Here is a 12,706-nt window from a genome sequence, read left to right on the forward strand (position 1 = left end):
GAGACAATTAATTTGTAGACTTCATTTTAGGCTAGACCACTTCATATCCTCGTTATATTTTGATAGAGCCTACAAGTCTCTAATTTGGCAAGTCCATGCTTGGTTTCACACACCATCCTTAACATTACATATGATGAGGCCACAGATTGGATAGCAGGTGCTATAACCACCTCATGTTTATCTTCTCACTTTGAATGAAAGGTTTTTACCAGTCAAAAGATCAATATACAAAAAATATTGGTAAGAAATAAAATAACTATTTGATATGATTAAAATGTATTATCTAGATTCTACACTGGCAACTTGTATGTGCGATAAAGAATGTGAGGGGTTTTGAATATATAGAATTTAAACTGTGGTATTCAGAATTGGATGATATAGATTCATTAACAAGACTGTTCTGTCAGTGCAAAACAAACAAAATACCTTGTCAGGATGATGATAGAAAAATAAATGTAAATTATAACAGTAGTGATTTTTTAAAATTTATGATTGACTTGCATCTGATGCTGTGTTATGTTGACAGATCTGGGAAATTTTAGTGGCCGGACAAGAAGTGCAGTCTCTGTGAGGGAAGGCCAGGGGGTTGTTCTGATGTGCTCTCCTCCGCCTCATTCACCAGGTACAGTAGGATCCCATTCTATATTGATGCTGCTCTGTTTTTCTTTGTTCATTCTTTTAGACAGTGTATTGACAGGGGAACATTCCAGGTGAAATGTGCATGGTTTACTTGATATATATATCACAGTACCAGATGATTAATTAAAGAATCTATGCTCTACATACCATTGGTTATGAGTCTAAGCTCCTTATGATAAACTTGTTTTATTGCCATTCTAACTGTTGACTGTCACAGTGCTGCTTCTGCCTGCCATCAATGAGGAATCTATTGCCTAGAACACCAGGCCAGCGATAAACTGAGAGAATGAAAACTTTCAAAATCATTTGAAGTGCAAGTTGAGCTAACTGAATGTCAATGTGCATCTTGTTTCAGAAGATAAGCTGGATACTTGGTTGTTTATGATATTCTTTGCCATAATGGAACAAAAACTACTAAGTACTTTTTTGAGTTTCAAACAAAACTAGGTTTTCTTTTTTCCCCTTTTATGCTTCAGGTCTTATAAAATCAGAGAAATAGGTAAGTACTTCCCAAGGCTTATGGAAAAAGAGTGCTAACCTGTATTCTGATTATTTACCAACTCACAGCTAACCATATTCATCTGTTGAAATCCTATAATTTGAGATCAGTACCTCTTCATACCTCAATCTGGTTTTCCCATAGCACAACTTCAGAGTGGCCAACATCAATTAACTAGAAAGAAACATAAATAACAAAGCCCCAATCAACCACTGGAAAAAGAATCCAGGGTCCTGATATATCAGCAAGTTTTTTTTTGTTGTTTTGTTTTGTTTTGTTTTGTTTTGTGTTTTAGTGTGACAACCATTTTGTAGATTATATTATTCATTTATTAAAGGAGTTCATTTAGAATTTTAGCATAGATAATTCTTAACAAAAATAACAAAAGAACCTACATTTATTTTCTTAAGGGTTCTCACCCTTTAGCTGACCCTCTTTCTAATGTTCTATGTTGTTGTTAAGTGAAAGTAAAGTATACCACATTTCAATAAGGAAAAAAAATGTTTGAAAACATTTTGCTTTGATACTCAAAATCACAATTGGGAGTAATTTCTTAGTTGTACCTACCCAAATCCTATGTATCAATTTAGTTATTCCAAATTTTGGGAGCAATTTGTGAGTTTACAATAAACACATAGTCTCACCTGCACCTAAATCCACATTTACTTTCTATGAAAGCGACGTATGTTTTAGCTTTTTATCTCATAAGATCGTAGTTTAGGAAAATCATCTAGATGATTTCTAATGTTGATTATTAGATTTGATTTGGAGAATATTATTAGAAGGATAACTGTTAGAGATTACAAAAAGGAGGAGGAGGAGAACACAGTGGGCTCTACAAAGAATGAATGAATTCATCAACAGACTGACAGGAGTTAACAACATGGAGTGACCCCTGTGGGAACAAGCAAGATCATCCGAGATAAAATCTACATTGCAATACTCTTTGAACTTGTCTTTAAACAAAAAGTAAAATGGGAGAGAATGATGTAGAAAGCAAAATTGTAAGATTACACATAGATAAAATATCCAATTGACAGGAAAAAACTATATGGAGATTTCTGGTAGGAAATAATACAATTATTGCATATGTTATAAAATAAATATGAGCTAAGAATACACGTTAAAATTTTGAGATAATGATATGATTTCTCATTGAGGTAAATATATGTAAGGCAAGATAACTGGTGATCTTAGTAACCTTAGATATTTGCTTTGTTATTACCAGTAGCTGTAATAACTGCAGTACTCACAAACATCCTTTTTATCAGACCAGTGCCTACTATATTTTGCTCACTCCTTGCAGTACCCTGATTCCAGGGGACCTTTAATTTCATTAGATGAACAATTCATGAATACTATCCTCTTTCATTGTACTTTTTCCTCCTCTGATTCTCATTCTCTTTCAATTTTTATCATTTTCTTACATTCAACCTCAATTGTTTTTATTCTTTCTTCATCACATTGACTTGATAGTTGGCAAAACCCTAATTATAGTGTATATCCAACTCTTATGTATATCCAACTCTTATCTTATGCCTGAACCTATTCAGTTTAATAATTGTTAAAATATTAAAACACAACAACAAAATACTTACAATACAGACTAATCTCAATTTAAAAGCCAAACTGTAAACTTTAAGCATTCCTAATGCAGACAAGAAATTTCAAAAACATCTATTCCTTTTACTATACTTTTGCTAAATCTTCAATGTGTGTTATGCCTCCTTATTTTCAGCAGATAACTCTGCATCCTATTTTACTTTGGAAAAGAATCAGAAGATCCTTCTACAACACCTATTCACCGAAACAAATGCCCAATAATATTAACAGCCATATTCTGTTCCCTTCTTTTCAGTATACTATGTATTGACACTTTTAAAGCCAGTTCCTCAACTTTTGTACAGTAGCTCATCTTTCTTTTTCCTACTTACAGAAATCACTTTACCAGGTCTCCCTTCCTTCTTTTGCATTATTACCAGAGATTTTTTTTTCTTTTTTGTATTATCCCCATCACCATGAAATATGCTGTGTTTTCCTTCATCTACAAACAAAATGAAGCAAAACTCTCTGGATCCATGTTCTCTTTTAGCCCCTACCTCAATTTTCTGCTCTACTTTACAGTGAAGCTCCTGAAAACTTTTGCCAGTATAAACTCTATTCAATTCCCCATTCTCCTAATCCCATTCATATTCATAATCCCGTTCATATTCTCTCTCTCTCTCTCTCTCTCTCTCTCTCTCTCTCTCTCTATATATATATATATATATATATATATATATATATATATATTCTGCCCACCCCTCTCTCTCTAGCCTCTCTCCATCACTTCACCTCCATACCTGTCTTGGAAAGATTTATTGAGATGCAATCATATCTCATAAAATTCACCCATTTTAGATGTGTAGTTCAATGATTTTTATTAAATGTAGACAGTTGTGCCACAATCCCCCCCAAAACAGTCTTAGAACAGTTCCATAATTGCAAAAAGTCTTTAAATCCCTCTCCCAATCATGTCTCTAAGTGATTACTGGTCTGCTTTCTGTCTGTAGTCTTTATCTTTTCTAGAAATTTTAGTTTCTCTCTCTCTCTCTCTCTCTCTCTCTCTCTCTCTCTCTCTCTCTCTCTCTTCTCTCTCTGTATGTGTGTGTTTTTTTAGTGTATTTTTTTTCTGAGATTCATCCATCATGGCATTTATTGATATTTTTACTTTATGTTGCTGATTAGTATTTCATTATATGGACATGTGATATTCTGTTTATCCAAACACCAAAGGATGAATATTTGGATTTTTTTCCAATTCTCAAGTTGGTTATTTCTTTCTCTATAAAATGTCAAGATCATTGTACTGTCATGTGTAGCTAATTAAAAAAAAAAAAAGTCTTCATTCAGCTTAGAGTATCCCAGCCTGGTTTTTCTCCTATCTTCTTCATTTTCTTTGCTAATTTTGTCTTCTTTTTTTTGAATTGTTTAATATTATAGCCCCTCAAGCATCGGTCCTTTCATTTGTTTCCTTAATAAACCTTCATTCACTTAGTTCTTGTCTGATAATAAGGCTTGATATTCTCCAAAGACAGGTCGGCAACTGGGGCTCTGGCTTGTCTAGCACTATCCACTCAATATTTTCATCTTAATAGCTAACATGTACCTTAAGCTTAACTACATTTAAAAGTAAACTTCTGGTCATATCTCCTCACAAACCTCCATTCTTATAGTTTTTTTCACATCTATTAATATAAATATGATTTCTTATTTATCTAATTTATCTTCTAGGGCCTGATTACTAGTTCATTGACAACATCTTTTTACCCTGTCCTCACATGGTAGAAGAGAACATGGGCTTCTTCTATGAGAGCATTAATCTCATTCATGAAGACTGCTTTCATAATTTATCATATTCTAAAGGAGATTTTCTCCTCATACCATTATTTGGGGAATTTGGATTTCAACAGAAGGAATGAAGAGGTACACTAACATTCAAACTTAGCAGGTGGCTTTTGGACCTGGGACTTACAGGAGGTAGTTCATTTTAAATGAGGGTGTGGCCTGCCTCCAAGGCCTTTGAAGTTGCTATTTCTTATGCCTGGATCCCCCTCTTCAAGGTATCTGAATGGCTTACTCTCTCACATCAGGTTTTCTTCAAATCTAAAACCATTCCTGACCTTTCTTTTGAGATTCGCACTATTTTCCTCTATTTTTCCCTCTATTTTCCTCTATTTTTTCCCTCATACTATTTAAAATTACTTATTTAATTGTTCATTTTTATAACTTTTAGTTAGAATGTAATCCCATTAGGACAGAAATGTTGTACCCAGTGCCTAAGACAGTACCTTGCATAGTGTAGGAACTAAACAAATATTTATTGAGTGAATCTAATGCATAATATTCATGAAATAAACGATTCCATTTTTTATGAGTCAAAGTTTAAACCAATAAACATAAGAAACTTTGAAAGACCAATAATAAAAACAGGGAAAAATTTATCAGGTTTTTAGTAGAAACCTTTCTTATTGTTTTACCTTTATATTATAATTATTTTGTGAAGAAACATAACTATGGAACAGAAAAATGAAATGTGGTTCTTATCATTGACTTTGAAGAATAAAATGTGACATTTTTTTATTTTGCCTAACCAACTACCAAAATCTGAAGGATTAGAATTTATTATTTGAAATCACAATCATATTGAGAAATGTGATTTGATTCTCATGCCTTACTTAATTAAAAAGAGCTCTAAAAATATCTAGGAACTGTCAGGTCTAAAAGCTTGTTGAAGGGGAAGGGGAAGTAAGTAGGAGCCAGGCAGGGTTGGGTCCCTGATTGGTATTTGTGACCTAAGAAGTCAACGACTACGATGAAGTCAATAACTGCCTTTTTTGTTTGTTTTTGGTGGGTAAAATTAAATATTTCTATAGTCATAAATAGCATAATTCATGAAAGAAATCTCAGATTAAAATTTCTATTTCAGTCCAAAGAGTCATATAAATTATGATAGTGCACTTATTTAACTGATTTGTAATTACATTTTGTTTTCTACTCTTGTTTTGCTTTCTTCTTTCAAATTCAAGTTAGTTTATTATTTTACCTATAGAAATTTTATTACGTGAAGTAAGGTCTTACAAGTAAAAATTTACTAATCTTTTTACCTTTGATAGTATATTATCTGTTCTTTCAGGATATGAAACTTGCCATATTCCAATTTATATTTCCAATATTTATCTCAGTACCCAACAGTAGGTATTCATTAAATGCATAGAAAATCAGTGAATGAGCATACTGATTCTGATAGTTGAGTTTATAGGGTTTTAGACACTTGATGTTTACTTTCTGATAAAGTTTATTCTAACTCATATTCATGACAAATATTTGGATCATTTAATATCACACATTCAGTTATTATTATTTCAAAATACATTATTATATTTTTGATTACTATTATTCAGTGAAAGCTATATAAAATGATACAGCAGATTATACATCAGAGATTAAATAATATTCTCTAAGATCTATTTCCTTATAGCTCTAATGGATCTAGAATGCATATTTCTTTTGAATAAAATCAAAAGGTAGGATTGAGTTATTCACTAACTTTCTCTTTTTGCATCTAAGGATTTCAATATTAATCCCTCTTAGCAACACAAATGGATGAAAACATTTTGATTGGATTCTGAGGTGGTTATTTATCTACCAGGAAGTAAATACATTTTTTGTGATTGTTAAACACATCTGTTCAAAATGATACTTTGCTGCCAAAATAATACCTCTGTCAGTTTAATAATTATGAAATTCAGTGTTTAATCGTATATAATGAAAAGCTCTGTAAAAAAAAGTATAGAAATAAACTTCATAAAAATCTATACCCACAAATGAAATTATTTTATGGTTTAGAGGCTATAACCATAGTACATTTTAAATCAAGAAGTCAGTACTTTATGTTTCAGTTAAAAAATATTTTTTGTTTGTTTGTTTATTTATTTATTTATTTTGGTACTGGGAATTAAACCCAGGGGTGCTCAACTACTGAGCCACATCCCAGCCATTTTATTCTTTATTTTGAGATAAAGTTTTGCTAATTTACCTCTGACCTCACTAAGTAGCTGATGCTGGCTTTGAATTTGCAGTCCTCCTGCCTCAGCCTCCCAAGCTGCTGGGGTTACAGATGTGTGTCACCACACCCAGTTTATATTTTGATTTCATTATATATAGAAGCATTTAAATCTTATACTGACATGGGACTTAAAATTCTTGAACAAAATATTAGGCTATAGGAAAAATAAAAACAAATGTAACATCTTACCATATAATCACATAATCTTTATAAAATATCTTAGAAATTATTTTTTATCTTCATTGTGCCAATAAAAAAATCTAATTTTCACAGAATTAAAAATTTTAAGCTGTCATTCCTAGTAAATGATAGAATCAGAATGTCAGTCTTTGATAAAGCTAGTATTCTATTGGCATTGTGTTTGAAGAGATAGTAAAACATTTATAGCATGAATACAAATCAATACTTTTAATGGGACTATCAACACCTCAAACATTTTGTGTATTTAATTCTATTAAATAGTTATCTTTTTATTCAACAATTATTTTCTGTGTCAACATTGAATAGGTTTAGACTATTTATGCTTATTTCTGCCATCTTATTTTTCATTATTAGCTTTTTGTTGTTGTGACAAAATATCCAAGAAAAAAAATAACTTAAAGGAAGAAAGATTTGTTTTGGCTCATGATTTCAGAGGTTCTAGCCCATGATTTACTGGCTCCATTGTTTTGGGCCTCAGGTGAGGCAGAACATCATAATTTAAAGATATAGCAAAATAAAAGAGTTCACCTCATGGCAACCAGGAAGGAGAGAGAGAGAGAGAGAGAGAGAGAGAGAGAGAGAGAGAGAGAGAGAGAAAGAGAACCAGTCACCAGTCAGTGGTTATGGATAAAATATATCCTTCAAAGACACACCTCAATGACTTTCATACTTCTGACTAGTCCTTACCTCCTAGGTTTCTACCCACAACCCAATATGCAGCTTTAATATACGAGCTTTTGGGGAACATTCCAGACTCAAACTATAACATGTTAATTATCCTATGTTTTAAAAAAATTCATTTGTCCTCTTCACTTTTATTCTTATATTTTGTGGTTGTTTTTGCTGCTTAATAGAAGGTTTTAAACTACATTTTTCACATGTCATTTTCAATTTAATATTTTTCATTATTTTGGAAATTACACATAAAACTCAGTAAACCTATATGATTTTTCTTTATTCATTTATTCATTAATCGAATGTGATTTAAAGAAGAAAGAGAACTCAAGTTTCTGGCTCTATGACTGTTCTCTATTAACTAAGAAACAAAGAAGTTGGTTTGGGAAGATTGGCTAAGTTTTGGAAACATTATTATGTACTTGTAGTTACCACAGAAAAGTGGATACATGGAGGCAAGAGAAGAAAATTTTAAGCATAATTACCATAGAAGACTGATATGTAATTATAAGATTGATTAAGATCTCTTAAGAAGAATGTTTATAGTGTGATCACAGGAAATAAGCCAAATATATTTTTCTTTCTATAGTAAACACTGGGGGGAAAAAGAAAATTGTTTTGTTTCTAAGATACCAACCAGTTTGAATAGCTTCCATTTACTGGCAATTTGTGCATTTATGTGATGTAGTTTAAGCAGGTTTCTAACAATATGTAATCTTTCATTTTTCACCTCTAAATGATGGCAAAACTTAACTGTTTAGATGCAAAAGATTTATTGATTCTTTACAGACCTTATTGTATTTATCAAACCTCAAAAGTTAATGCACCTTCTGGCTGCCCAGAACACAAGAGCTCTAAGGTTATGAAAAGAAAAGAGCTTATATCATCAAGAAAAAGTGGGCAGAAAAAAAATACTTAGCATATATATTGTTCACAAAGAACATTACTAAGTCCTGATACAAGGAATAAAAAGAACATAGAGGATGCAAACATTGACCCAAAAAGCTGAACATTCCGTAGGCAAAATATCAGAATATATAAAGCTTTTTGTAGCCAGAGAGAAAGAATAAAAGACTTAAGCTGATGAAATTTATAATTTTCTTTATTTTAGTGCCTAAATCCCTAATGTATTCTCAATCTGACTAGTCTAGTATGATTTTGTATTCATGATCCTGTGACATTATTTAGAATTGAGTTTCAGGCAAACTAAGTCCCCAGTCATGGGTATATCGGCCTCCCCACAAATGTGAATCCATAGACTTGGTTCCAGTTCTCTAATTCTCTTTCTCTCAGTTCAGCTGGCTACCATCTTGCCTTCAGTCACAGACAGAACTGTCCTGGCACCAGTGTCCTGCATAAAGAATACCAGAGGGTCTCAGAGTAAAGGAAGTTAAAATCATGGTAACTGGTTAAATAAGAAACAACAAGAAAACTGGATTAGAGCATTTTGTAAAGATTTACAATGTAAACTTATTTTATTTCTGCATGTTATGTTTTGAGCCATTATAAAATATAGCTGTATTCAGAAAGTAATGAGCTATAGCAAACTATGTCTGAGCATACAGTGAATGAAGTAGCATAATAAATTTGATTGCACCTTTAACAACTCTTTGTTGCAAAATAACATAATTTCTTCAGTTCAGAAAAATAATCAAACAGCAATAGACACTGAATGTCTGAATGCCTTGATTTTTTTTCCTAGATGCTAAGTCTAAGCAATCCCTCATTCCCTATGACCTTGAAACTTTTTTTCTATGAAGTATTAGACTGCAGCTTGCATCTGAACTATAGTGTTTTAGTTGGACATTCCTGTCAAAGGGGGACAAAAGAGATTTTTTTTTCTTTGAATTAAAAATATTTTTTACCTTGACCTAATTTAAAACAAGTAGACAGGTTCATCAGTCACAAATCCATTGCAGAGCCAGATTGTGTATAATAAGTAAACAAATCCAGATAATACAAGCAATGGCTTACTATAGATATTATGATGAAGGAAAGCAAGACAGTTTTTTTTTTTTTTTTAAGATGGACACAATACCTTTAATTATTTCATTTTATTTTTATGTGGTACTGAGGATTGAACCCAGTGCCTCACATGTTTGAGGCAGGTGCTCTACTGCTGTGCTTGAACCCCAGCCCCAGATAGTTTGCTTTTGTGTCATAATCTTACCATGATAGTTCACCTGGCATTTGGACTCAGACAGCCAGGGATTCTCATCTTGGACTTGACACTTAATATTGGCTTTGTTTCTCAAAACTTTTCTTACCTGTAAGGGGAACAATGAAAGCTAATAGCACAGGATAGTTGTGAAAATTAAGAGGCAGTTCATGTAGGGCAATTAGCCCAATGCTTGAAGGAAAGTTAGCATTAGATTCAATTTTATCTTGAAGATCTGTCTTCCAGAATCCTCTTTAAAATGCAAATGCTTTAAAGAAAGGTGATACTTTAAATCATTATCTGCTAACACTAATTACTAGTTGGCAGTTATGAGTTGACATCAAGTTGACAATAAGGCAACTGGAAGTTGAATGAAACTTGAAAATGTGAATCTGAACATTTGAGAAGAGATAAAGATTAAGTAAAGGGCAAAGAGCCCTGACAGTAAGGACACCAGGTATCATTGTGATCTTTAGAGAACCTCTTTATACTAGGATAATTAGTGTCCAAAAATCTTCCCTCAAAGTCAACATATATAAGATAAAAATAAACAAAATCATAGACGTGAAAATATTTTGGTTGATACTTTTAATTTAAAAATGAAATTTTATTTTCTAAAAATCTATCTCATAATTTAAAATGATATAATAACTATAATAATAAAAAAGGAAATATTTTTTGTCATCCTTCATTCCACAAAGTAGTAAGATAGGATTGACACTTCATGCTTCATATTTAACTTTTGTACCAAGGTACGAAAGGTGATTTTCCCAAAAGTATTTGAGGAGTTCACCAATTTTCTCAAGGGCTCTCTTAATTATTTATTCCAAATTACTATATGTTGAATGACATAAGGTCTTCTTTCCTGTAGAGTTTCTTGTCACTTATCAGATTTCTTAGTAACATTGCTCTGATGATTGAAGCTATTTTCTAAAAGTACTTTATTAACTTCTTGAAATCCACAACTTTTGCAAGATTTGCAGTTTCCACTTTGCAATATACTAGTGCAATATTCTCTTAAATGTTATAAATAACTGAATGACCCAAAAGAAACTGATTAAATGGAAAAAGAGATTCGGTGAAGCGTATTTGTAAAGTGACCAATTCATTTGTCATTATGTGATTATGATTTTTTCTTCTTTAAAAAAAATTTTAATCGAGGACTTGATTTATATTGGACACAATGAACTCTATTTTTAAGTTCATCCTAAAGTAGGCCATTTCAGGATAAAGAGAATGAAAGGAAATTAATAGTTCATATTTTTCACATGTATCTTATTTTTATTTATTAAGCTTTTTTAAAATTTTTTTTACAATGACACAATACCTTTAATTTTTTACAAGGACACAATATCTTTATTTATTTTATTTTTATGTGGTTGAGAATTCAACCCAGTACCTCACATGTGCAAGGCAAGGGCTCTGCCATTGAGCCACAAACCCAGTCCCTTAGTTTTAATTTTATCTTTGCTTTATGAATTTAATATTATTGCCTCCATATTATAAATGGGCATAGTCATGCTGAGAGCAACTTACCGAAGTCTGCCTAATAAATAAAAAGATTCAGTCCTGTGTGAGTCAAAGTCTTTTGTCCTTTCTGATTATATAATATGGTTTTTCTACATATCATATTATAATTTTACTGAAAATCCTGTTTTGTGAACATACAAGCTACCTGTCAACATGTTTGTTGTAACAATTCAAATGAATAAGGAATTTCATCATTTATTTTGATTGACTTGACCAAATTGTTAACACTTAACACTGCTAAATCAAGGATATAACAGTATGTAAAGGTAAATAAATAGATATAAATCTTAATATTTTTACCAGTTAAAATAATACAGTGCACAAGTGTCACTTTTAGCAATTATTCAGAAGCTAGACAGGATAGCTAAAGAAAACAAGGATACTGAATGAAACAGCAGAGAAATACAGGGATAATTTAGTTTTCTTATACATGTTTTCCTATGTGGATATAAAATAATACGAGTCTTATACCCTCAATTTAACCAGAAAGAGTACTTCAACCCAAATTGTACTGTCCCTTGATGCTTTTGTAACAAGCGTTCTAATTAGTTGTTTGCCTAGACTTAGTAGTTATCAAACAATATATTTTTACATTATTTTAAAATCTTTACAGGTCAGTTTTAAAATACATCTTATTTTCCTCTTGTGCTCTATTTTGTTATAATACATTCTTTAGCTGTCACTTCAAAGGAAAATGCAATGTGTTTTGGACTCTGGTGTTTTTACTAGCTAACAAAATTTGTACATGGAAAACTAAATATTACAAAGCAAACCTTTCAACCTGGAATTTGTTTTAGAATATTTAGACAGAGCAGAAGGGAAAAGATTGAGAACATTGCAATAGCCCTTTTTTTCATGTCTTAGTTTGATGTGGGATTTTACCATAGAGTGAATCAGATTTACTCAATTATTTTTAGTGCTGGATTTGACCATATTCCTAACTCCTTAATATAGCCTATTTTTTTTCTCTTGTGAAGTACCCTGCAAGAAGATAGTAGATGATAATAGGCTAGGGGAGCAATCCACTCACTCATTTTGGTTTTGGCTCACATAGTTGGAATAGCTAGTATTTTTCTGTTGCATTGTTGTGGAACTCCACTTGCATTTGACATGGCCATGGTGGCCAAACATCCAGTCAATTAGTGTGGTGGAGTGCCACCAAGGTGACTTGAAACAATGAGTTTTTTCTCCAGAAAGCCTCATATTTTCTAAAAACTATAACACTTCTCTGTTCTGTGGTATGAGGTACCAAAGAAATTATTTTCTCATCAACTGTGATCCAGTAAGGGAAGATACTAAAAAACAAAAAACCCACACATAATTAGTTAACTAGTTAAATGTGAATTCTGACTAATATTTGCTAGAATGTTGTTTACAAGGAAACTGTGAAAAGTTA

General features: G+C 31.9%; 1 protein-coding gene across 3 annotated transcripts in view; it reads left to right on the forward strand.

The window, feature by feature from the left end:
* Cntn5 (contactin 5) overlaps positions 1 to 12,706 on the forward strand; it is a 1,189,809-nt gene that overhangs the window by 793,844 nt on the left and 383,259 nt on the right. For all 3 annotated transcript variants that reach the window (XM_078046906.1, XM_040285131.2, XM_078046907.1), the window contains one exon: positions 527 to 622. In XM_078046906.1, the coding sequence (XP_077903032.1) occupies positions 527 to 622 (96 nt within the window). The remainder of the gene's footprint in view (positions 1 to 526; positions 623 to 12,706) is intronic.

This window comes from Ictidomys tridecemlineatus, chromosome 4 (genome assembly GCF_052094955.1).
Source record: "Ictidomys tridecemlineatus isolate mIctTri1 chromosome 4, mIctTri1.hap1, whole genome shotgun sequence".
In the NCBI taxonomy this organism is placed as follows: Eukaryota; Metazoa; Chordata; class Mammalia; order Rodentia; family Sciuridae; genus Ictidomys; species Ictidomys tridecemlineatus.